The sequence below is a fragment of the Littorina saxatilis genome, linkage group LG2 (genome assembly GCF_037325665.1).
Source record: "Littorina saxatilis isolate snail1 linkage group LG2, US_GU_Lsax_2.0, whole genome shotgun sequence".
In the NCBI taxonomy this organism is placed as follows: Eukaryota; Metazoa; Mollusca; class Gastropoda; order Littorinimorpha; family Littorinidae; genus Littorina; species Littorina saxatilis.
In genome coordinates, this window is record NC_090246.1 from 57583908 (window position 1) to 57611229 (window position 27322).

General features: G+C 41.5%; 1 protein-coding gene across 3 annotated transcripts in view; it reads left to right on the top strand.

Annotated features, from left to right (window-relative positions):
- LOC138959354 (ankyrin-1-like) overlaps positions 1-27322 on the top strand; it is a 90895-nt gene that overhangs the window by 59540 nt on the left and 4033 nt on the right. For all 3 annotated transcript variants that reach the window (XM_070330782.1, XM_070330783.1, XM_070330784.1), the window contains 17 exons: positions 10685-10878; positions 11574-11646; positions 13390-13517; positions 15391-15494; positions 15987-16146; positions 16596-16690; positions 16965-17028; positions 17424-17491; positions 19396-19516; positions 20081-20151; positions 20523-20628; positions 21112-21186; positions 22390-22606; positions 23773-23978; positions 24620-24836; positions 25308-25407; positions 26931-27055. In XM_070330782.1, coding sequence (XP_070186883.1) covers positions 10685-10878; positions 11574-11646; positions 13390-13517; positions 15391-15494; positions 15987-16146; positions 16596-16690; positions 16965-17028; positions 17424-17491; positions 19396-19516; positions 20081-20151; positions 20523-20628; positions 21112-21186; positions 22390-22606; positions 23773-23978; positions 24620-24836; positions 25308-25407; positions 26931-27055 — 2124 coding nt within the window. The remainder of the gene's footprint in view (positions 1-10684; positions 10879-11573; positions 11647-13389; positions 13518-15390; positions 15495-15986; positions 16147-16595; positions 16691-16964; positions 17029-17423; positions 17492-19395; positions 19517-20080; positions 20152-20522; positions 20629-21111; positions 21187-22389; positions 22607-23772; positions 23979-24619; positions 24837-25307; positions 25408-26930; positions 27056-27322) is intronic.

A 27322-nucleotide genomic window follows, 5' to 3' on the forward strand; every position in this document is an offset into this window, starting at 1 on the left:
AAAAAAGAAAAGCCCGGAAACGTGTCACACAAAAGGTTTTTCTCGTAGCAGACTTCTAGTATTCTGCATAGCGCCAGTTCCTCTGAACGCCAACCGCCACCGCTCTAGTTCATGTGACTTGCAGCCGTTGTTGCGTTTTAGATTCAGAGATACACAATAACGTGCTATTGCAGATAAGCTTACAGCAAGTCGCATTGAAATCACAAACTGACGACTAAATTGTGAAACGGGATCACACGGGTTCACGATGGCTCCGGGGTAAGATAAACCACGCAAAAATAAATTCTTTGAAAATTGCTCGCTCTTTATGGAGGGCACCTAGGATGTTCTCAAGCGGTGAGTGTTTAAATAAAAGGGTGTTTGTACTGTGTGTAAAAGCCTGACAGTGTCTGTGATGGTTTACGGGAGTCTGACTGTGCCTTTAAGCCAAACGGGGCGGGGATATAGCTCAGTTGGTAGCGCGCTGGATTTGTATTCAGTTGGCCGCTGTCAGCGTGAGTTCGATCCCAGGTTCGGCGGAAATTTATTTCAGAGTCAACTTTGTGTGTAGACTCTCTTCGGTGTCCGAACCCTCCCATGTAGTGTACACGTTAAAGATCCCACGATTGACAAAAGGGTCTTTCCTGGCAAAATTGCTTAGGCACAGTTAATAATTGTCTACCTATACCCGTGTGACTTGGAATAATAGGCCGTGAAAGGTAAATATGCGCCGAAATGGCTGCAATCTACTGGCCGTATAAAATTTCATCTCACACGGCATCACTGCAGAGCGCCTAGAACTGTACCCACGGAATATGCGCGATATAAGCGTCATTGATTGATACCTGAAACTGACTTGAGACCTGTGAATTGCGAGCACATTCTATTTGATCCCATCATATATTATAAAACTTGCGGAATCACTACACAAAGGTGCAAGATGAGAAGTAATTTTAATCTCCGCTTACTTTTTGACTTTTGTCACGCTGCATCTATTCCTGTTTAGCCATCCAAACGTAACCGAGGCGCAACGCGGTATTCACTCAATGGGTGGCGTTTTGTCATCTTCAAGTGTCAGCTTCAATCCGTTTCAATAGAGATATTCTAATTAAGAGAATAGGTCTTGATATTCAAAGGATAAATGCATTAAACTCATAATAAACGCTGTCACGCTTCTTGAATTTCTTTGGTGCTGAGTTCTTAGAGTAGGCTACATAGGCTAGTATTCTATGAAGAAATATGAGACGCACGGCAGTTAGGAATATGATAGAAATATGATTAGCTAAAGGGTTTAAGGAGCTTCTTTTATTTTGTCTTTTTTTGTTTTGTCTCGTTGCAGCCGTTTAAGGGGATTTGTCGGTAAGGTTTTGGTGTGCATTTTCCATTGGTTGTAATGAGGCATGTGTCACAAAAATGTTGTCATAATAACTGACATATTAAATGATATTTTTTATATACATAATTAATGAGTTTAATAAGGACAGCACGTCCACACGATAGTGAGCATGCGATATTTTCTACTAAAATTGTATTCGATGCGATCCTTCAACAAAGATTGAACAGCGACAACACCGACCGCTCTGATTTATGCCTGCCAGTCAGAACATTCACGTGTCCTGATACAGCCAATCACTCAACAGACATGATTTTCTCGCACAACATTCAATGCAAATTTCCATGTGATGCATGTTTGGTTGCAAAACTCTTATTGGCCGGTTGCTACACAAAAACGAGAGGCGTATTTTTTTAATTTGTTCAAGTTGGGACCCAACCCGGAACTTCCACAGCGAGGGAAACTACTCGCAGATATTTTTAGTACATGTATGTATTTTATTTTCCTTATGTTGGGGGGGTTTGAAAGGCGCATGTTTACCTTGTGTGCGCTGATATTGAGGTAAATCTCATCTCTGTAGAAATATAATTAAACCCAAGGCATTAAAGAGACAAGACCTTCTTAAAGTGAATTGCGTGGTACGTTCATAAATGAGCATGAAATTGTTAACATGCGCAACCGGAACTTATCACATACTGTTTGCACGGTGACGAAACAAGTACTAACGAGTTTGCACATATGAAGCCGACTCGGAGAAACTTTTGTTGCCTGAAAACCATCCAAGCTGCTTTCGACGTTTGCGGTACCTCTCCCTTTTACACGTTGTTTAACTGTCCCAAACTTAAAGTTGATCTGAAGTAAACAACCGCCAGCCAACGTGATATGACAGTAAATTGTACATGTGCATCCCCTGAATATAGTCCACCCAATCACGTGAATCATTAGTTCATGTCCGTTTCTTTCCATAGACAGACTATTATTCCTTTGGAGCGACATGTTTTATGATAAAATCAGGTAATATATATATACATTTCTATCATTAGACGGAATTAGGTAATCTCTCATTTCTATTGAATTTGGTTTTGTGTTGTATGACTAGAGTGAACGTATTTGGGTAAACAATTTTATTCAGAGAATTACAAATAACAATGCCGCATACAATCAATTAAATAAATGGAGCACAACAAGCTACACTGGATGCAGTGAACCTATACATATATCATTTTCGCTGACTGACTTGTCTCTTTTGCCATACAAAAGGTCGTCTAATGTGTTTCTGTGAGCTCAGCGGCAGCATAAAAGAGAATATTTTTATCCCTGAGGAAACTTATCATTATTGTGGGTTTTTTTCTTTCAACTTCCAACAGGGACCATGGACAGAGACTTACATACCTTCTCCACAGGGCGATGCAAACATTTAAGTTTTCTGCACTGGAGTTTGCTATCAAAAGAAGCTGGTTTTTGCGTTGCGTGAACAAATTCAACCGTTATGATTTTGTGTGTGTGTGCTTTTTTTTGTGCGGTTTTTTTTTTTTATGCGACTGATTTACAGAAGAAGAAAAAATAATTTTGCCGTTCACAAAAATGTTGTGAAATGTTGTGTAGGTAGGGGTTTGTGTGTGCTTTTGTTTATCTAAATTAAATTTGAATGAATGGATAGTTTACGCTAGACGTGCCTCGGGCTCAGAAAACAATGATATATAGTGAGTTGATAGGATCGTTTACACGCACTGAAAGACGTTCTTCGATCAAGTGGAGAAACTTATCACGGTGAAAAGGTCATCATTTTTATCAAATTAGCTAGTACACAAATGAAGGCTGATAAAGAAGGACTTTTGATTTCAAACAGCAGTTATCAGTTCAATTTCTTTCTCGAGGTCAGGGTATGTTATATCATAAATTGATACACATAACGACATTGACATGATGTTCTCTTTGACTTGACAATCATCAGTAAACACAAATCTAACCGAACAGATTTGTCACTGGAATTTGAACCCGGTTTGATAAGAAGGTGTGGAAGGCTGTGTGGCACTTCGGCCGCCTTGATATATTTCGTGTGTCTGGTTCTTGAACCTCTCATGTCGGGGCTACTACAATGGACATCGCCTCCTCCCCTACTCCCACCCCTACCCCCTTTCAAGACTGCCAGAATCTTACCAAATCAGGCCCTAAAAAGGAACGTAGTCGTGAAATGGGAGTAAATTTAAATCTTAGAAAGTACATCGGGGGTCTTTGATTGTTTGGGGGTTTTCTGCGCTCCATAGAGAGAGCACGATCACCTAGCTGCATTTAGCAGGAACCAGCTTATAAGTAACACTCACACACTATCGCAAGGGTGTGTAATCCTGCATGACCTTAAAAACAAGTAAACAAACAAAAAACACCCCCTCAAACACACACACACACACACACACACACACACACACACACACACACACACAGACTTGGAATGGCTTAAGTGGGCATGCTATGCAGACGTGAAATACTTTCAGCTGAGGTCGAAGCCCGCCTTTTTTCTGGCTAATTATGACAGGTTTCCCACTTATCCTCCCCACCTCCTTTCATTCCCAACCTCCTTGTCCTCTTACCAATAGTTTCCGAGAGGGTTACATGTTTTGAAGATGTCAGTAGTTAATGGCGTTTCCGCAGAATAGCATGACCATTGGGTTCAACAAATGACGGTTATGGGCGATTGTACTGATAATCCAGAGGGTATAATTTTTTCCACTAACTTTGTTACAGGTTATTATTCCGTCAAAGGAATTTTCGCAGGATTTAAAGCGGATGATTTGTTTTTATGTTAGCGAATTCTGTCCCAACTTTTCAGTACCAAAGACTCTTTTTTATTTTTTTGACTTCCCAGAAGAAGAAAAAACCGCGAAAATTGTAAAAGCCTTAGAAAAGACAAACTTTGCTAATCCTTGAGACCAGTAAGTCATAGATTTGTTTTCCCTCACTGGATAAGAATTATGTTTGCCTCACGTGACATCTTTTGCTCCTGGTTTTGGCAGGTTTTGGGGGGTTTGCCTTACACTAAATTTTGTTCATTTCATTTTCGTCTCCATTGTATGTTTTTTTCCTCTTTGTTAATTGGTTGTTGTTGTTGTTGTTTTTTCTTCATTTGTTTGGCTTTGTTCCACTATGTATGTATATGGCTACTTTCATAATTGATATCATATCTATGAGCCCTTGAGTTTTCGGTCGTTTGTGTCACAGGGTTTTATGTCACTGTGTCTTGTCTCCGGTAAGATTGTATACAGATTACGTCTGTTGCTGATAATTAACCTTCAATTGCCTAATAATCTGGTCAAGTGCAATTAGGATCTCATTTGATGCTCGTGATACGTGCGTGTTCTCACAATTAAAAAAAAAAAAAGGTGAAATCCTAAAAATGTCAATGCTACCGTACATGCATTAAGGGCGCTTGAGACATGTGAGCTAGAGGTGTTGTGTTTTTGTTTTGTTTTTTTGTTTTTAATAGAAATGCTGGAAAGCGCAGAGGACCGTGCTGCTCTTTGGTATCCAGGATTTATTTGTCAAGACCGAGTATTTTTGCTAATATTCTCAGAGTATGGTGCAGCTACTTTTATGATCAAAATTACTTCACACAACTATGTTGGGCAAATATGGTCGGGTAGATTAGAGGCCTAGATGTTGAGAGAATGACTACGGGTAATCTCGTTCAAGTGCCTGTAATACGCGTTGTACTCCATTACGTCATCAGCTTGCATTACAAAAAAATATATACGTACGTTTGATAACTGCATGGTCACGAGCTCGACCAAAGAGCTTTTTCGGGCCGTTGAAGCTAATTACTGCACGGCTTTATCTCCCTCATGTTTTGTGTCGACCTTGGTTGATTACAACATTGATTACAAAAGTCAGGCGACATACAGGCGACATACAGGCGACATACAGGCGACGTGAACACTCTGGCACAATGATGTACACTGTGTTGATAATACTTGATGGACGAATCCATTTGCACGGCACGGATAGCCGCTATCTGCATGAATAGGAGCGAGTTTACAAAACAAGGTATGCAGGACACAGTCCGTGAACAAATCAATCAATCAATATGAGGCTTATATCGCGCGTATTCCGTGGGTACAGTTCTGAGCGCAGGGATTTTTTTTATGCAATTTATATCGCGCACATATTCAAGGCGCAGGGATTTATTTATGCCGTGTGAGATGGAATTCTTTTTACACAATACATCACGCATTCACATCGGCCAGCAGATCGCAGCCATTTCGGCGCATATCCTACTTTTCACGGCCTATTATTCCAAGTCACACGGGTATTTTGGTGGACATTTTTATCTATGCCTATACAATTTTGCCAGGAAAGACCCTTTTGTCAATCGTGGGATCTTTAACGTGCACACCCCAATGTAGTGTACACGAACAAAAAAGCGTAATGATGTACAATTGGTAGATAATTTTCTGTGGATGAGTCCATATGATGGCTATCAAAGTTGATAAAACTAGAGATGCAGAGTATGATCAGTTTCTTCAGTCGGGTCTTTGAGAGACACAACATCGAAGGCAGTGTCAAGTTTAGAGAAGGACGCTAGAATACCCAAAAGAACGTTAAGTCGATATTAAGGAAAACATCATTCAACAGTAAACTTCAATCCCAATGTTTCTTGGTACAAGGACACCTCCAAAGAAAACTGCTTGATCTAACGATCTGAAGTTGCAAAACTTGAAAGAAAAACTTTCGTGAATTGACTCAAGTTTCACAAACAATAATTTGAAAACAAGTTTCTCTTCGGTTCGTTTCCCGCAGTGGGGCACTGCGGTTATGAAATTAAAGGCCCCTCCTGTTTTTGGAACCGCAGGAGCTTTCTAGTTTGCTGTTAGGTAGATTTTTGGTTCCTCTTTCCTGTCATGCTCTCTTTTTCTTCATGAATTCTTTTCTTTTTTCTGCCTTCTTGCTCATTCACCTGTATTTTTTCCAAAAATCTCTTCTCTTGCCGCTTGTCTCGCGATTCATGTATAGTTTAATCTGTTAGTGTTCTGATGTAAGTCCAGCAGTAGATAGGTTAAGCCTATTTTAACATACTGGAAACTGGTAATCTTCCAGTAGGTATTAATTTAGTTTTACTAAAGCCTGCTGGGACACAAGTAATGGGTTAGTGCATTTGTAAACAGGAATCGCTTGACAAGTGGCCCCCTTCATCCCCCCCTTCCTCGTCCTGATATGGCTCTGCGTAGTCGGCTGGACGTTAAGCAACAAATAAACAAACAAACAAATCTTCGGTTCGTTCGCCGATTTATTTTCTGTTACTTGAAAATAAAGAAGTTCTAATTTTGGTTCACTCAAGGAAATGTTTTGTCGTTATCAGAAAGCTAAAACTATTTCCTGTTTCGTTCGTTCTGGGAAATTTTTTCTGTAGAGATTTCAAAGTAGAAAGACGCAAAAAGATTACAGATGCCATCGGCACTGTGCCGATCGTGTGTGTACCGGTGTAACACGAGAAAATTACTCCCACGAGATTTTTACTCCGGAGTAAAAATTTCGTACAAACATGTTACTCCCTTTACGAAAAAAGCACTCCCCAATTACACGAGAACATTACTCCCCACGACAGGTGAGTTCCGAGTAAACATTTCGTACACAAATGTTACTCCCCCGACGAATAAAAAAAGGAATAAATTACTTCACCCTAACACGAGCAATTTAACTTCCCATGCCAGGTGTACAAAATTTATACTTTCTTGTCCCCTCTTAGTCTTGGTGGTGGAAGGGGTGGAGGGAGGGTAGCGCGACATTCGTTTGCGCGAGATCACATATTATTGGCATTATCCCTTCGCCCGCATCCCATTTTCGCGTACGAGATTTTTACTGGAAGTAAAAAAAATGGGGAGTAAAAATTTCGTGGAGTGAGTAATTTTTTCGTGCCTTGGGGAGTTCTTTTCTCGTACAAAAAATTTACTCGGAGTAAGAATTTCGTACGAAATTTTTACTCCGGAGTAAATTTTTCGTGGAGTAAAAATGTCGTGTTACACCTGCAAGCCTCTGCATGTGTGCCTTCTGGTGATTGGGAAACGGAGGGGAGAAAGAGAAATCATAGGAGGAATGACAGACGTTTGAAAAGATATCAAGGCTTATAGTCATGTTCGTCTGGATGATTCTTGGACTTTTTTTTTGTTAATTCGGAAGATTATATGTGTGGTTGAATATCATGGCATTTTAAAGATGTGTGTAATGATTTTTGCAAAATTAACTCGTCGAGAAACATCGGGATCAAAGGTGACGGAGGTTCACCACACTTATAGGCTTTCAAGACGCGTAATGATCGGTGTCCCGAATAGGTTGGTCTGTGTGGCTTTACAACGCCAGGGTGGTTAGTCGAGAATGTTTGTACCAGTGTGTGTGTGTGTGTGTGTGTTTGGAGGGGGGGGGGGGGGTTCTAGTGGATATGACGTTTCGACGTAAGGTGCTTCGCGCATAAGATGTACATTCAGTTCTGAACGCCCGCGCCCCCCGCCCCCCCCTCTCTCTCTCTCTCTCTCTCTCTCTCTCTCTCTCTTTGCTTACCCTCGAAAAATAAAGAATTCTCTCTGTGTCTCTGTGTCTCTGTCTCTGTCTCTGTCTCTCTCTCTCTGTCTCTCTCTCTCTCTCTCTCTCTCTCTTTCTCTCTCTCTCTGTCTCTCTCTCTCTCTCTCTCTCTCTCTCTCTCTCTCTCTCTCTCTCTCTCTACCATGACACACAATTTGTTCTGAAATCAATGTCATCATCTTCCACCGGTTCCGCCCCGCCCCCCCCCCCCCCTATCTCTCTCTGTTTCCTTCAAGGCGTCCTGTCCATTGCCCGCAACGTCTCGGTCAAGTTCTTTTCCTGTTCCCCGAACTTCCCACGAGTCGCGTCCACTCGGGTTCAGCAGTGCATGACAGATTAAAAAGGTGTACTCTAGCGGGTGCATTCACTCGAACCAACCAGGTTGTAAAAGTACATTGGATATCGATTGTTTCTGCGGGGTCTTCTCTCTTTTTTCGTTAGCCCAATCTTTTTATTTTTATTTTTTTTAAGATCTTTTTTTAAAAATTTATCTTTGGAAGGTAAGTCGCGTCTTCAATTACTCAAGTTCAATGACCTGTCAAGGCAGAACTGTACTTTAAGGGGTACCCCTCAAAAATCAGTCAAAAATGCCACTTGATTGTGAGCTATGAATTTACAACGCTAAAGTTCAAGATTACCGGGTATCGTCACTGCTGGGAGATTTTCTTCTTCTTTATGTAAGCCTGACTGCGTGTACTTTGTTTATAGGTCAGTGGGTTTAACTACAGCTTGTGTAACTCGCTCTTTCAAAGCTCAGGTTTCAACGTTTTCAGGGCAGAACTCGCCGAGCCAAGGTTCATACGAAATACAGTGAAACCCTCTTTTTAAGACAAACAAATGTGGGGGGGGGGGGGGGGGGGGGATCAAGTGATAATCTTAAAATGGGGGTAAATTTAAGTGGAGATTATAAATTATAAAAATTAAAATACATTTAAAAAAACACACCAAAAAACAAAGGGGAAGTCTTAGATCGGGGGGTCTCAACAGGAATGTTCAGGTAAAAAATCTCACTGTGACCCTATGATTTTTATCTAAAGTGGGTGGGTGAAATGGGTGCAGCAAAGCAAAACTGCAGCTCAGCACAATAAATTCACGTTTGACACAAAATGCAAACTGAGTCCTCCCGGTGGACTGCTTGTTCATATGCATTTATTCTGCTGTTACATTTTACGGGGTTGAAAGGTTGGCTTCATGCGGTGACTTGGTCTGAGTTTTCTGTGTAAGGACAGATACAAATCCGCCTCAGTCAGTGAGTCAGTGTACTTTAGGAGTAATAACAGTGTTCTGCGATGCACACTGATCTCTCTCTCTCTCTCTCTCTCTCTCTCTCTCTCTCTCTCTCTCTCTCTCTCTCTCTCTCTCTCTCTCGGTAATTTTCCGGTACACTGGCGTCTCCCTTCTTATGAATAGGTACACCAGAGGCACACATCCATGTCTCTGGGTACACTAAGCATGTGGGCTGATTAGAGCAACTTGATGGGCTCACTGGTTTTTAACCCAACAGGCCCACCACAGTGCATTTCCCATGTGAAATAGAAGCTGTGAAGATGAGGTACACTTTCTTTTTCAATGCACAGCTTATGCTGATCTCCGAGAAAAATGTCATGTTCTAAGTGTTTTTTCTGTCCAACCTACCATGGAAGATGTAACTGGTATCCTTGCTTTGACAGAAACAAGTATAATTGAGTCCCTAGCACATTTTATTTTTAAGGCACTAAGCAAACGCAAAAAGAAACCGGATGAGTCAAGCTGAAATGGTACATATATATATATATATACTGTTATACTTTAATGTTAGAAACATTGTGTCAGGATGGTCTTCTCCTTTGACTCTGGAGGTTGAATGATGTATTTCACTCTTTAGGCCCCCCAAAAAATAGGTGTGGTTACGGTAACATAGCCACACAAAAAATAGGGTAGGTAGGTTGGCAATCACTTTTTTTTTTTTTAAACTTTTTTTTCTAATGTGTACAAATTAAACCTACTTGACAGGGAAATAAGTGTGCGACACGGGCGCTTTCGCTTTCATTGCGTTTTTTGCACTCGGTTGGGTTTTTTTTGTGTTGTTTTTTGTTGACAAATGTAATAAAAAGTTATAGGATCGGCCCCTAAAAATAGGGTAGGTCGGGTTACCGTAACCACACCTATTTTTGTTTTAGGCCTTACATGTATATATTATACCAGGTGTTTTATCCTTTGCCTAAGAGCTTTTTTTCCACTTGTTTTTCTCAAAGGTGTCTGCCATGCTTTTTGTTGTTTTCTGTTTGTTTTCTTTGGGTTTTTTCTCTGTTTTTCCGTTTTCCTTTTATGGGATGTTTCCCATTTTTATTGATAATGCAGATATTGTCGTCTTGTACCTTGTCTATAAGGCTTTTATTAGCTAATTACAACAAGCCATCAAACTCAAAGCATCTCTCTCTCTCTCTCTCTCTCTCTCTCTCTCTCTCTCTCTCTCTCTCTCTCTCTCTCTCTCTCTCTCTCTCTCTCTCTCTCTCTGCAGTACCATGCTCTTATCATAAACAAGATCAGTGTCATATGTATGAGAAAGAGAAAGAGAGAGAGAGGGGGGGGGGGGGGTAGAAAGAGAGGGGAAGGACATACTGGGAGAGAGAGAAAGAGAGCTTGCTGTTTCATTGTTTTACTTAAATTTCTCTTCAACCCAACAGATTTGCACGTCATTTTTCAGCATCTAAACCTCACAACCAAACAGCCCTTGAAATCACATGAAAGTGAATTCCATTTCACCTTGTCTCTCAATAACATTTTTGTTTGACCAAAAGCGTCATATTCTTACCTGTGCAGGTAACACAGCAGATCAGTTGTGCTACGGCAGCGGCATCAGACGACACCTGCCCCCCAAGTACCAGCTTCGCCGTGAGTCACGCCAGTCTGCAGACGGCAAGATGGTGGTCAAACCCAGCCTTCAGGACAAGGACACCATCTTTAAACTGGCCGCCAACCCTAAATACTTTGATGAGATCCAGAAGAAACTACAGGTAAGAGGAAGAGAGATAGAGAGGGGGGGGGGGGATGTTATGTTGTGGGGGGGGGGGGGGGGATGAGGGAAGAGATACTCAGAGAGAGAGAGAGAGACACTGTGTGTGTGTGCTTATGTATGTGTGTGTGTGTGTGTGTGGAGGGGGGGGGTGTAGACAGAAGGGAGAGAGAGAGAGAGTGGGTATGGGTTCCTAACTATCTCTTGTCTTAGGCCAGCTAGCTCAGCAGCTCAGAATATTAGTTTGAGAACAAAATCACGAGAGTTATGAGGACATTGTGGATCAATCTGTTATCAGGTGTGTGTTTTTTATGTCCCAGTCTAATCAGCCAATTTTTTGTTAAGATCTGCATGTCTGAAATAAGCACAGTGTTTATCTTCGATCGTGACATGCAACTTTTGAGTGCAGGGAAAAAACCTTCCAGGCTATCAAAAACAGGATATGGACTCTTTTCACACAATGATTTTATCTCAGTAGTAATGGGGGATGAAGTTGGTGGAAGATTGGGAGGATGAGTGGTACTGTTTCCTCATGGGGGGAGGGGGTTAGTGAGGGAGAGGTTTTCGTTTCCAGAAGAACATCTTGGCCTGATAAAATACATGTACTTAACATGAGAATCATGATTTCTTGCAATGCAGACCTATATGGCAGCATTATTGCATATCAGAATCACGTGTTCTGTATTTTTTCTGTAGACGCTTGACTTCAACGTCAACACAGAATGCGATACCAATGGAGACTTTCTGCTTCACATTGTGTGTCGGAGAGGTAAGACAAATTGAAACTGTGCCATGTAAAATGTTAAATTTTAATGTCCAATGAAAAGCGCCATAAGACTGCCATTCGGCGGTGAACAGCGCTATAAAAGAATGTTTTATTATTATTATTATTATTGTACTTTTTGGGGGGGTCTCTTTTTACATTTAGTCAAGTTTTGACTAAATGTTTTAACATAGAGGGGGGAATCGAGACGAGGGTCGTGGTGTGTGTGTGTGTGTGTGTGTGTGTGTGTGTGTGTGTGTGTGTGTGTGTGTGTGTGTGTGTGTGTGTGTGTGTGTGTGTGTGTGTGTGTGTGTGTGTGTGTGTGTGTAGAGCGATTCAGACTAAACTACTGGGCCGATCTTTATGAAATTTGACATGAGAGTTCCTGAGTATGATATCCCCGGATGTTTTTTTCTTTTTTTCGATAAAATTTTTTTGTAAAAGTCACACCCTCATTTTTCAATTAAATTGATTGAAATTTTGGCAAAGCAATCTTCGACGAAGGCCGGGGTTTGGTATTGCATTTCAGCTTGTTGGCTTAAAAACTAATTAGTGAGTTTGGTCATTAAAAATCGGAAACTTGTAATTGAAATTATTTTTTTATTAAGCGATCCAAAAACAATTTCATCTTATTCTTCGTCATTTTCTGATTCCAAAAACATATAAATATGTTATATTTGGATTAAAAACAAGCTCTGAAAATTAAAAATATAAAAATTATGATCAAAATTAAATTTTCGAAATCAATTTAAAAACACTTTCATCTTATTCCTTGTCGGTTCCTGATTCCAAAAACATATAGATATGATATGTTTGGATTGAAAACACGCTCAGAAAGTTAAAATGAAGAGAGGTACAGAAAAGCGTGCTATCCTTCTCAGCGCAACTACTACCCCGCTCTTCTTGTCAATTTCACTGCCTTTGCCATGAGCGGTGGACTGACGATGCTACGAGTATACGGTCTTGCTGCGTTGCATTGCGTTCAGTTTCATTCTGTGAGTTCGACAGCTACTTGACTAAATGTTGTATTTTCGCCTTACGCGACTTGTTTTTTCTTTCTTTTTTTTTGGTCTGTTTTTTTTCTTTTCATTGTTTTAAGTTCTCATTATCTGGGAATCTAGGTTTTTGCATGTGATGTCCAGATGTCATTAAGTTGAATGTTAAATGCAGTGTGAGGAGAGATTTTGGGTTATATTATACATTTATGCATTTATATTGTGGGTTCACATGTGTGTTTGTGTATTTGTGATTGTTCTGCTGTGTGAGGTTTTGTTAAAAATGTTGTTGTTGTTTGGAGCAAGTAACTGTATTCACTATTGGGTTTGAAAATAGAAACTATCCTATTTCATAAGTAGAACACTTTACTTGACGTCTATTTTTGTATAGTAGATGACGTGATTGTTTGTATTATAGGTTGAATAGATCAATGGTAAGATTGTCTTGTTCTGAGACATTGAAGGATTGACACTGAAATTACTGAGTATAGGAGCTGGGGGAAAAGCAAGCTGTTAGTGAAAAAAAGAGACAGACAAACAAATCGACAAACAGACCAACAAACAAGTAGAAAATGAATTTATAAACAAGAATGGTAGGTAATTGGTGCGTTTATTATTGACAACAAAACGTTACATTAACCAGCACGTCGACCCAAAGGTCTTTGATGTAGACAGACAGATGAACACTTATGACACAGATAAAGAACCTATCTCAAGAAACCTAACGACACAAAGAAGTGTTTTGTGTGTGCAGGGTTAAGCCAGCTGCCTCTCATCATGGCCCTGGTGAAGATTCAGGGAGCAGACGTAGAACTGTGCAACGCAGAAGGTGAAACCCCACTCATGTTAGCCGCCGCCGCTGGAAATCCAGTTCTGTGCGACGTGAGTGTTCTGTTTTGGAATTTCGTGGGAAAAAAGGGGAACTTATGTGACGTTGACCACTTGTGTTACCAGCTTCCGTGAGTGTTCTCTGTTTTGGAATCTCGTGGGAAAAAAGGGGGAACTTTTGTGACATTAATCACTTGTGTCACCAGCATCCGGCTTGACAGCTTTTGATGTCGAAAACTCGGTCCAAGGTTGAACAATAAAAAACAAGTCGCGTAAGGCGAAAATACAATATTTAGTCAAGTAGCTGTCATTTTTCAGCAAGACCGTATACTCGTAGCATCGTCAGTCCACCGCTCATGGCAAAGGCAGTGAAATTGACAAGAAGAGCGGGGTAGTAGTTGCGCTAAGAAGGATAGCACGCTTTTCTGTACCTCTCTTTGTTTTAACTTTCTGAGCGTGTTTTTAATCCAAACATATATCTATATGTTTTTGGAATCAGGAACCGACAAGGAATAAGATGAAAGTGTTTTTAAATTGATTTGGACAATTTAATTTTGATAATAATTTTTATATATTTAATTTTCAGAGCTTGTTTTTAATCCGAATATAACATATTTATATGTTTTTTGAATCAGCAAATGATGGAGAATAAGATAAACGTAAATTTGGATCGTTTTAGAAATTTTTATTTTTTTTTACAATTTTCCGATTTTTAATGACCAAAGTCATTAATTAATTTTTAAGCCACCAAGCTGAAATGCAATACCGAACCCCGGGCTTCGTCGAAGATTACTTGACCAAAATTTCAACCAATTTGGTTGAAAAATGAGGGCGTGACAGTGCCGCCTCAACTTTCACGAAAAGCCGGATATGACGTCATCAAAGACATTTATCAAAAAAATGAAAAAAACGTTCGGGCATTTCATACCCAGGAACTCTCATGTCAAATTTCATAAAGATCGGTCCAGTAGTTTCGTCTGAATCGCTCTACACACACACACACACACACACACACACACACACACACACACACACACACACGCACGCACGCACACACGCACGCACATACACCACGACCCTCGTTTCGATTCCCCCTCGATGTTAAAATATTTAGTCAAAACTTGACTAAATATAAAAAGGGTTAATGCAAGGATGTTTGGTTGCCAGGTGAAGAATAAAAGGGATGTGAAATTATTGTAGCTGTAGGAGTAAGATTCTTGAAGTGTGGGCAAAACACATACAGGCATCCAGGATGTTGCTTTTTAAAATTCAGTATTGGTTCAAGTCCTCTTAACCTTGCCATTCTTTTCTACTCCCTTCTTTATGTATGAACACCATCAGCATGCATCCCTTTCCAGACACACACAGTGACATACACAGACCTACCTACACTTTCTCATGTGTATTTACTTTACACACAACCTTCACCACATTTTTGTCTGTCTTCTTTTCCACTCTTTTCTGTTCTGTTTTAAATATTCTTTGCAAACACTTATATAGCATTTGTACATGGGTGGACAATGATTTTGTTTCCTTGTTTATTCAATGTATATATTTAGTGTCTTACATGCAGTATGTTTTTTGGGTTACTACATTGTATAACTCTTGCTAGGAAAGTAGAGAGGTAGCAATTTAGATACACACAGGATCTATCTGTCTTTACACTCAGGAAACCCCCTTTTAAGATTTAAGACTTCCTCCTTTTTAAGACATTGATTTTGTCTGATTTTCTGTTCAAAGCCTGTTTAAATTTGCATCCATTTTAAGACTCCCTCCTTTTTCAGAGGTGATTTTCTCAGATTTGTGGACATTTTAAAAGGAGGGTTCCACTGTATAACTCCAGCTAGCAATGTGGAGAGAAAGCAAATTAAATACACACAGGATCTATCTGTCTATATTTGAGAAATGTGGGTATTGTTTTGTGCAGGTGTTGATGTGCCTGTTTGGTGCAGACCCCAACAAACCCAACCCCAACACAGGGCGTACAGCTCTGCACTATGCCGTGGAAGGCAATCACCGCAAGACTGTGGAGTAAGTGTATTAACCTTCACCGGATCACACTTTGGACTACACAGTACGGATGATGTGGGTCGTGTATGACCCATACTTTCTAAAGAAGGGTTCAACGTAAAAAGTATGGGTCGTACACGACCAACGCCATCTGAGTAGGGATAAATTCTTTACCGCCTCTTTGCAGAGTATGGGTCGTACACAACCCACGCCATCTGAATAGGGATAAAGACCGTAAATACCTTCTTTGGCTACTCTTACCTTAATTCCCATCTCAGTTTATAATCAAAATACCAAATACATGTTCATATCCATGAGTGGTACCTACATGAACCTCCAAAATATTAACATTAAATTTCTTCATGTTCTGAGCAAACGACAAAAAATGAAGAACATTTCTTCAAGCAAGCAGAGAAGTCCACAAGCAGACTCCCTCCTTTTTAAGACCTGATTTTCTCAGATTTTTGGAGGTCTTAAACTGTATCCTTAACTCCTTGACCCTGGTGTCTTCAGATGCCTGATCCGAAGGGGTGCAGACGTGAATTCAGAAGACCACATGGGGCGTAGAACAGATGATGTTCCACTCTGCCAGGGAACTAATGATGACTGTCATGAGGTCATTCAGTTCAACCGCACACGTCGCATGGAGGCCCTTACTGAGCGCATCCGTAAGGTAGGTACAGTGAGGGAGTGTGTGTGTGTGTGTGTGTGTGTGTGTGTGTGTGTGGGTGTGCATGCATGGATATAATGTGTGTGTATGTGTGTCGTGCGTGCATGTATATGTGTTATGTGTGTGTGTGTGAGTGTGTGTGCGTGCGTGCAAGCATGCGTGCAGTCGTGTTTGTGTGTGTGCGTGCGCGCTTGCATACAAGTGTTTAAGTACAGTGGAACCCCCCTTTTAAGACCTCCAAAAATCTGAGAAAATCGGGTCTTAAAAAGGAGGGAGTGAAAACATGGTCTTAAAAGGGGGGGGAGTCTTAAATTGGGGGTTCTTAAAGGGGGGGGTTTGGCTGTATATCATTGCTGTTCGTGTAGTTGGGGTTGGTTGTCAGATCATTCACAGTTTACTATTCACATGTTGTAATTGCCGTGTGAAACTAAGCGTGTTGCTTTCTTTCAAAGGGTGAGCTGGAGAAACGTCACTTGCTGCCAACCGACCTGTTTGTTGTGGATGATGATGGCTACACACTGGTCATGACAGCTGCTATATATAACAAGTAAGTACAATTACTGTGGGTGAACTTTGTACCAAACAGATATGTGTGTTTATTGTACACTTTTTAAAAATATATCTCAGCGTGCATATGTTTACCTGAGCTCCACAGGAAAGTATCTAAACGCAGCGGTTTAGTTTGTACTTTTACAAGTTTTCATCCTATTGAGCTTGTATATCAGTGTAGTTTTCTACTTTTCAAGTAAAAGTTGACGCGACAATTGCAGCTTCAGAATGATAACATTTTTTACAGTGTTTATATTTTTGATTTCTTGCAGACCAGACGCCCTGGAGGTATTACTTCTGTGCAATGACACCACTATTGATGCCCAGCACATAAAGGTGAGCAACAGACATTGACTTTTTATGCTGGGATAGATAGTTTTGCAGTTTTAGATGTTTAGCTAGTGCTGAATGCTCTACCCAGGTTATTGTTCTTATTTTCCTCCATGAATATGTACCTGGATAATCTGTACTAAAAAAGCCTGTAATGGAAGGGAGATAATAAACATTTACACAGAGGCTGCTTCTATTTCTTGTACTACTTACACTAGAAAGAATTGTTTTTATTGATGTCAAGAAATCAAACATGAAAATATACTTAAACAGTTTAACAAACATTCATCATACAAATGTGAAGAGGGTAAGAAGGTAGCCACAATTTTATTAACAAGAAAGTACAGCCAAAGCACAATATAAATATTTCTGGCGAGTGACCATGACATTTTTATTTCCAGACTGGAATGACGGCCGTGTCCATTGCTGCTCAGATGGGGAATGTGGAGGCAGTAGAGGTTCTTCTCAGGTGAAGACTTGTATTTTGTAGTGTGTGTGTGTGTGTGTATGTGTGTGAGTGAGTGTGTGTGTGTGTGTGTGTGTGTGTGTGTGTGTGTGTGTGTGTGTGTATGTGTGTGTGTGCATACTTTCTTTTTCTTCTACAGCAGTCCCTCTCATGAACGGACACCCTTGGGCCATAGCAAAACTGTCCGTACATTGCAGGTGTCCGGTCACGGGAGGGGTGACCACACCACCCCCTCCCCCATACACTCACACAGAGACACACAAACAACAGGATTGAGTCTATGCTAATCACTTCTTGTGGCTACAAAACAATAACAATAAACTCCTAATACTTCTTTAAACGTTCTGTAAAAAGGATTTGTATGAAAAGTGTTGAAAAGAAGAGACAAAATAAATCCTCAAGGCAGTGAACACACTCACCATGCACTGACATACGAAAGCAGCCACACAAACACAGCACAGAGGAGCGTGTGCAGATGCTTTGCAAGAATAAGCTTGAAAACCAGTTTGAATAAATAGCAGCAGATAGAGCTGCATGTCATAATCAAGTGGGCGGGGGTATAGCTCAGTTGGTAGCGCGCTGGATTTGTATTCAGTTGGCCGCTGTCAGCGTGAGTTCGATCCCAGGTTCGGCGGAAATTTATTTCAGAGTCAAATTTGTGTACAGACTCTCTTCGGTGTCCGAACTCCCCCCCGTGTACACTACATTGGGTGTGCACGTTAAAGATCCCACGATTGACAAAAGGGTCTTTCCTGGCAAAAATTGCTTAGGCACAGTTAATAATTGTCTACCTATACCCGTGTGACTTGGAATAATAGGCCGTGAAAGGTAAATATGCGCCGAAATGGCTGCAATTACTGGCCGTATAAAATTTCATCTCACACGGCATCACTGCAGAGCGCCTAGAACTGTACCCACGGAATATGCGCGATATAAGCCTCATTGATTGATTGATTGATTGAAGTAATTTATTTGTTTCTTGTCTGGCTTTATTGACTGCATGCCGATCATGTGGCATGGCAGTGACTTTTCACTCTTCAGTCGGAAATACACTGTACATAACACAGCTCCCACTCTCCCTCACTAATGCCTACCCCAAGCCGTGACAACTGATGGTGTGGAAGAGTACACCTCTCTATTTCTCTCCAATGCTCTTCCTGCTGACATGCGGTGACACCGGACACCCCACAGAGTTTAGCCAGCTAACCCTCCACCCCCCCCCCCCCCCTTTCTCTCTCTCACTCCCTCCAGCCATGTACTGTTGGGGGCTGTGGCCAGAGAGGCCAGCTGCACTGTTCACTCAGAGCAAAACCAGTTGACTGTGTCGTAACTTTTGACAAAGCAAGACAACTGAAGGGTTCATAGATTAGGCAACCGACTCACTGGTCAAGGCTGAGGGGAAACAAGAGTATCTTGTCAATGAAAGAGGTTACACACAGACACACGATGGGTACACGTGCACTCAAGTTATCAGTGACTGTCATCACACCATTGCGGCTGTGATCTTTGTACCAAGAGCCGGACTGCTCTGTTATCGATTTTGTTGTGGTGAAAATTTGACGATGGTCTGTCCGTACATTAGAGGTATGACCTGCTGTTGGGACCGAAAATGAGTGTCCGCGTCCACGTTTTGCAGGTGTCCGTTTAAGGGGGGGCAAATATAGAAGGAAAACACTCCGTGCCGAGCAAATGTGTCCGTACATGTCAGGTGTCCGCTCACGCCGTGGGCCGTACATTGCAGGTACTGCCGTATTGATCAGCTGGATTCAAGAACACTCAGATTTAGTTGAATCATATTCTATCTGTTGTTTTGTAGTTTTGATACTTCTGTGAACTATGTACCATACAGAGAAAGCGAGTTACTGAAGAATGAGTCTGAATTTTTCCTGCTATTGTTTGCTGTATAGTCGAGGTGCAAACCCAGCCATTGTTGACATGAAGAACTACCTGCCTCTTCACTACGCTGTGCTAAACAACCAGGAAAAGGTGGTGGATGCCATGCTGGAGTACTTCCCTCAGTGTTACTGTGTAAGTTTTGTCAGTGTGTGTGAGTGCATGCGTGTGTGTCAGTGTCTGTGTGTGTCAGTTTTGTTCCCAGACACAGAGGACAATAGGTCAGTTGAACCTGGCTTCCTTCAAAACGTATATCTGTCAAATTGTCCTGGCTGCAAAATATTGTTCTGTCTGAAGACAGGCATCATGCATGTCTAAGCTATCGGATATTACACCGGCCTGGGGTCAGAACAATGCGTCAGATCAAGAAAGTTTGGGTAAAAGAGCAAGACCGAGGCCTAGGAACAACACTGGTGTGTTTGTGTGTGTTTGTGTGTGTGTGTGTGTGTGTGATGTATCTGACTCTCTGTCTCTCTACACATGTGCAGGCATGTGTGAGTACCTTGCTGCCTGCTTGGGTCCCTGGTTGTGTACTTCTAAACATGACCAGTTTCAGTTGTATGTGTGTGTGCTGATGTGTTGATGCCAGTACCAGTGTGTGTCTCTTTGATAGAAAAAGGTCCTGTTAGCTGGTAAAGACAGAAATACTGAGCGAGAAGAAGAAGCTGGTGAAGAAATGAATGTTTTTGTTGGTTGCAGGGTCTGTACATGGCCACGAGACTGTGCAAGAGAACGTCCATCCATGTCAAGTTGAAATCGGCCTTTGTTAGGTGAGTACTTGCATTAGTGCCATAGTTATAGATGGACAAAAAAACCTCAGCCATCATCTGCTGAATTAACCCATCCCTGCTGTAGGTCTCAGCTGATTTTGGTCAGTTTTGTGATTATGGTTTTAATGCAGAAATGCTTTTCTGTTTGCGTCTGTGTGTTAAAGCAAAGGCTGCACCAATGTAATCCCTGAAAGAGAAAAAAAAATTTAGAATTATCTTTAAAAATCTGTGCATAATTATGTGCCTGAGAGCCTTTTTTTTAGGGGGGGGGGGGTTGCCTCAGATGAATTGATCATCTTTGGTCGGTGAGGCCATCTTCAATGATTCCATCATCCAGATTTTTAATTGTTGTGGACTTGTTGATGCTACAGGCGGCAGGAAGAGATAGTGACACCCAAGTTGCTGGCCTGTGCTATGAACGGAGCAGCAGATGAGTTGTATCAACTGTTGGATGACGGCGACAACATCAACCCCAAGGTAAACACTTGCAGGAGCCTTTCCCTCTCGTTAAATCAGTAAAATCTGTGGCACAACATGTAGGTTGAACAGGTCAAGGTTTGAAAAATTGCTCATGTGTTTTGTAAGAGTACAATGGCGACTATAAAAGCTGAAAGAATTTTGCTGAATATGTTCAATGGTAATTTTTCCATATCATTTCTCACCCTCTTGGTTATTTAGTCAGTCCACCTGGGATCATTTGACCATGGGTCCTAGGTCAATGTTTTTACCATCGATTATGCATACTGATGTGTCTCTGAGCATGTTGCTGTGTCCAGTGGCATCGTATTGGCAAGTTTGTCCGGTGTCCTGGGGTAAAATGGTACAACTTTAAACATGGGGTGTATTGAAAAATAGCATGTCTATAAAGCAGGGTCTATCTTGCAGCAGTTTGTCATGTGGTTTGTATGGAATTGAAACAGTGTTTATCTAAAAGTCTGATCTGTTTTCATTTGCTTGCAGAGTGGTACTGGTAACTGGCCCCTATACCTTGCTGTACAAAATGGACATCTAGATGTTGTCAAACTGCTCTTTGAGGTAAGTGGTTTTTGCTTCTTGCTATGGTTGTTTCAGAACTTCAGTAAAAAAATAAAATTTAAACAAGAAGGGCAAAGCCCATACGACTCACATGCTTGACCTTTACATGACCTTGACCAAGGTCAAGGTCATCCAAGGTCATGCAACACAAAGCTGTTAATTCAAGACATAGGAAGTACAATGGTGCTTATTGGCTCTTTCTACCATGAGATATGGTCACTTTTAGTAGTTCACTACCTTATTTTGGTCACATTTCATAAGGGTCAAAGTGACCTTGACCTTGATCATATGTGACCAAATGTGTCTCATGATGAAAGCATAACATGTGCCCCACATAATTTTTAAGTTTGAAACAGTTATCTTCCATAGTTCCGGGTCAAGGTCACTTCAAAATATGTATACAATCCAACTTTGAAGAGCTCCTGTGACCTTGACCTTGAAGCAAGGTAAACCAAACTGGTATCAAAAGATGGGGCTTACTTTGCCCTATATATCATATATAGGTGAGGTATTCAATCTAAAAAACTTCAGAGAAAATGTGAAAAATGTGAAAAATAGCTGTTTTTTAGACAACATTTATGGCCCCTGCGACCTTGACCTTGAAGCAAGGTCAAGATGCTATGTATGTTTTTTGGGGCCTTGTCATCATACACCATCTTGCCAAATTTGGTACTGATAGACTGAATAGTGTCCAAGAAATATCCAACGTTAAAGTTTTCCGGACGGACGGACGGACGGACGGACGTCCGGACGGACGGACGGACGGACGGACGACTCGGGTGAGTACATAGACTCACTTTTGCTTCGCATGTGAGTCAAAAATAATAGAAAGAAAAAAAAATCTTTTTATTTTTACTTTCCTACAGTTTACATAGAAATGAGAAATTGGCATGCACCTATTAAGTGGTCATAAAGTTGGAAGTTCAAAACCTCTCTGGCATGAAAGGCCAGTGAAGGGTCAGTGGTGATTGATGCCCCCACAACTTGTTCTTCTGGTTTATCATTGTCATGTCCACCATCATTTGTGTCATTTAGTATTGTTTTGGTCACGTAAAAGAAGCATTTGCTTGAGTTTGTGTCCTAGTTGCATATTTTCAATTGTTTCATGTCATGTATTTTGAATAAAATTTTGTTTAAACCAAGTAAAGTTGCCCTTATGACCTGCAGCTTGGTCAAACTAAAGTTGCCTTTTTCATCTGACAGCGTGGTGGTGATATTCGCAAGCGTCACAGCACCACAGGAGAGACAGTGCTACACATCGCGGCCAAGATGGGCCACACAGAGATCACCAGTTACCTGCTGGCCTACTGCCGCCAGACCTACGCCAATCGCTCGTCTCACCGGCCCTCGCGCAAACTGATGGATATTAACACCACAGACGCCAACAACCGCACACCACTGCAGGTGGCAGCAGAGAAAGGTATGATCTATGGATTTTCAGTTTCTTAACAGTAGAAGAATAAGGATAAGATAAGGATAATATTTCATATAATCCTGTGAGGTTACCCTTATGGAAATTTGGGCTGCTTTCTCACTGGGGAAAGCGAGCTGCCATACAGTACACAGCGCTTCCCTTTTTACACCCCCGGTATAGGGGTGTGTATAGGATTCGGTCGATGTGTTTGTTTGTTTGTTTGTGTTCGCATATAGATCTCAAGAATGAACGGACCGATCGTCACCAAACTTGGTGAACAGGTTCTATACATTCCTGAGACGGTCCTTACAAAAATTGGGACCAGTCAAATACACGGTTAGGGAGTTATTGGTGGATTAAGATTCTACAAGGACTTATAGAGGGACATATTAATGGTCAAAGGGAAATAACCTTCTCAGTTGGTGTCAGTGAGAATGGTAAGGATGGGGGTGTTTTTCCTACCTCGGAGGAATTTCTTGTTTTATTTATTTTTTCCTGCATGCATGTTTTCATGTTTCTTAGCCCAGAGACTTTTGGTGTGAATTTGGGTTCTTTGTTGTGGGCATGCGTGCACACAGGAGTGTTGGGACACCGAGGAGAGTCTGCACACAGTTGACTCTGGGAAATAAATCCCTCGCCGAACGTGGGGATCGAACCCATGCCGATAGCGACAACTGGTTTTGAAGCCAGCGCCGCTACCGACTGAGCTATTTCTCCGCTAGAAAACAACAATGATCCTTTCTTGCATTGATGTATTAAGGGGCAGCACGTTTTTAATACATGATTTTGCCTACCTACAGAGACTGGTATTTTGACAAATAAGGGGGGTTGATGACTGACCAGTATTCCGCGCACCATTTAGTGCAGCTTTTGATCAGATGGGTGACTCCCAAGAAAAAGCATGCAGTAATGATTGAAATGTATTCCTCTCATCAGGTTTCAGCAAGATAGTGGAGTTATTGCTACAACACCACTGAATACTCTCATTCACCAAATGTATTCCTCTCATCAGGTTTCAGCAAGATTGTGGAGTTATTGCTACAACACAGGGCCACTGAATACTTTCATTCACCAAATGTATTCCTCTCATCAGGTTTCAGCAAGATTGTGGAGTTATTGCTACAACACGGGGCCACTGAATACTCTCATTCACCAAATGTATTCCTCATCAGGTTTCAGCAAGATAGTGGAGTTATTGCTTCAACACGGTGCCACGACAGCTCTGCTGGATGCGGGAGGTCAGCTGATCACCTGTCCGCAGTACGAGGGTGTGCGCATGCAGATTGAGTCACACCGACAGCAGCACACCAAGGACGTTGTGGCCCTCATCACTGACAGATCCAAGAAAGCCTTTGAACAGCTGCAAAAGATCTGGCTGGTAAGAGATATGGTATTATGTGCTTATATAGCCCAGCCTGCCTTGGCGACCACCTCTCCATAATTATAATGACCGCCTGCCCATAACGATCATCCCCAAGGATCTCTGACAAACCTTTTTTGTACAAATATAATTCACTTTTCTAAAGCGGCCACCTATTTATAGCTGGATGTGTCAAAGAAACTTTTTCATTTAAATGTCATATTTTAATGGACAATTAAGTGTTGTTATTGTTTTTATAACAACCATGCAGCACTTTTGTGGGTGCCTTGGTGCAACTGTAGCCTTTAATTGAGTAAGATTAGGGTATATGGAGTAGACTTGAAGGTAATTACCAACTGTGAATACAGATTAGTAAACAAGCAAACACATAACAGCAAATAAAGTTTATAACAATCCAAATAGCATGGAGGGTTTGCAAGTTGAAGGGGCTAGCTGAAAAACAAATGTAACGGAGAAAAATATTTGGAATGTTGAATAGGAATAAACAAGTGAATTTCACTGAAACTTTTGCAAGGCATACTACTTTTGGGGCTCGATCTTTTTTCTGTATCTAGAAACAACCAGAACACCATGTTTTTTCTTCTCGGTGATCTAGCTGTTCCATCAAAGAATGTTCCAATAATTTTGTTTCTCCACAGCCTCGATTTGACCACAACCTGCGAACGAAGCAAGGGGACACACCTTTGATGGTAGCATGCGCAGCAGGCAAACTGCAGGTGCTCAAGTTCTTTTTGGAGTCGGCCGTTTATCCCCCTGCAAGAACCGACGCTGAGAGTGACGATGACTCTGATGCAGACTCTGGCGTATTGGACCCTGGTGGGAACTTTCGCAGGCGCCGTGTGAAAAGTTCTGATGGTATGTGGTGTTTTTGATGGTGTGTTGATCTCTGTTTTTTTGTCGGTTTTACGGTTATGTGTGTTAACTGTTATGGGCAAGCCAGCTGATGAGAGGAAGGAAACACTGAATGAAAGAAAAAAGTAGATGTGGAGAGCCAGGTGCAACAGAAATGTATCAGGTTTTGTACACCTATCAGGCTTGGACAACCGGGGAGGGGGGGGGGGGGTGTTGGGGGGAGAGGGAGGCGGGGGATTGTCAGGTAGGGTGCTGTATGGATATGTGATAAACAAAAAGAAGTAAATAATTGTACATGTACACACATAACCAGATAAGTTGCAAACAAGAACTATGGAAGATAGACCAGGTAAGCCAGAAGGAAGGAGAGATTGAGATTTTAGAAGAACATATTTAGCAGATTTTAGCTTTAAATGTAGAAAGTCATGGACCAGAACGTGACAGATTTACAAGGGTTCATTTTTCTCCTTGCAGGTGAAGATCTACAGGCCAGTGGGGTGTTCTCTCAGTCCACTGAGGGTCCGGTTGGACAACTGACCAGCAGCGGGGACTTCACACAGTCAATAGAGATCATGTAGGTTGCTAACAGCATGAATGTTTCAAATCCACAAATAAGTCTAGCACTGCTGAACAAAGCTTTTAAAGTGACTGCATTTTTTAATTCTTTTTATGTTAAATGGAGAATGATATACATGTACAACTGCAATTTCAAGGCAGTTGTGATTGGCTTGTGTATAAGTTCAAAGGTTATAATTGCGCTTGTGGACTTAAATGTGTGGTCAAACTAACACAACAGTTAAATCTTGTGTCTGCAATCGGTACAATGTGTTTGCGCTTTTGTGTAACAAATGCAGCAGTCATTGTAGATAGTGTACTTACTTACTGCCTTTCACGCCTGGTGGCGTGTAGGGCAGCGACGTAGATAGTGTAGGTTTTTATTTAAAGATTTTCATTTGTGTTGAAAAAGAACAGGCAGATTCAGTTATGGTGTGGCTTTTAAAAAAAAAGTTGATTCATTAAACAATTAAACAATTCCCACTCTGCACAGAAAGCAGTGACGCTGATGATTGTTGGCATGTTTACTTTGACTTTATTTGGTGTTTAACGCCGTTTTCAACCACGAAGGTTATATCGCGACGGGGGAAGGGGGGGGGGGGGGGGGAAATGGGATAGAGCCACTTGTCAATTGTTTCTTGTTCACAAAAGCACTAATCAAAAATTTGCTCCAGGGGCTTGCAACGTAGTACAATATATGACCTTACTGGGAGAATGCAAGTTTCCAGTACAAAGGACTTAACATTTCTTACATACTGCTTGACGAAAATCTTGACAAACATTGACTATATTCTATACAAGAAACACTTAACAAGGGTAAAAGGAGAAACAGAATCCGTTAGTCGCCTCTTACGACATGCTGGGGAGCATCGGGTAAATTCTTTCTCGTCCCAACCAATAAGGGACTCCCCCTAACCCGCGGTGTTTTTTTGGCATGTGTCCAAGGACGGGGATGTAAATTCCTGGCCAGATCTGAGATGATAGCCCTCCACCCCCGCGGGTTAGGGGGAAGAATTTACCCGATGCTCCCCAGCATGTCGTGGGAGGCGACTGACGGATTCTGTTTCTCCTTTTGCCCTTGTTAAGTGTTTCTTGTATTGAATATAGTCAATGTTTGTAAGGATTTTGGTCAAGCAGTATGTAAGAAATGTTAGGTCCTTTGTGCTGGAGACTTGCATTCTCCCAGTAGGGTCATGTATTGTACTACGTTGCAAGCCCCTGGAGCAATTTTTTGATTGGTGCTTTTGTGAACAAGAAATGATTAACAAGTGGCTCTATCCCATCTCCCCCCTTTCCCCGTCGCGATATAACCTTGAACGGTTGAAAACGACGTTAAACACCAAATAAAGAAAGAAAAGAAAGAAAGCCCTCCCTTTTAAGACCCTGTTTTCTTAGCCTTTCTATTCATAACCTCTGTAAATGTACCCCCATTTTAAGACTCGCTCCTTTTTAAGACCTGATTTGCGGAGGTCTTAAAAGGGGGGTTCCACTGTACACAGGAAGGACTATGCCTTTAATGGTTATAAAATGTTGTCTAAACAGACAAGAGAGCACCAAGAACACAGTGGGAGGACCAGGTCTGCCTAATGGTGTGGGCAACGCTCAGCGCTCACTGGACAACTTGCTTCACGACGTCAACAGACCCAAGGGCCTTTACATTTTTCATGGTCAGTTAATTTTTTTGTGTTGGGATTTTGCTTGCTGTGTGTTAAGTTTTAATTGACATTTACAATAACTGATTCCAGGATTGATGAAACTATCTATATAATGTGAACTGTATGCATGCAAATGAACTCAGAGACAGACAGAAAGATGGACAGACACTGCAAGACACTCAGATGCATGTGCACTCATGCAGACATCCAGTCACACACACACACACACACACACACACACACACACACACACACACACACACACACACACACACACAC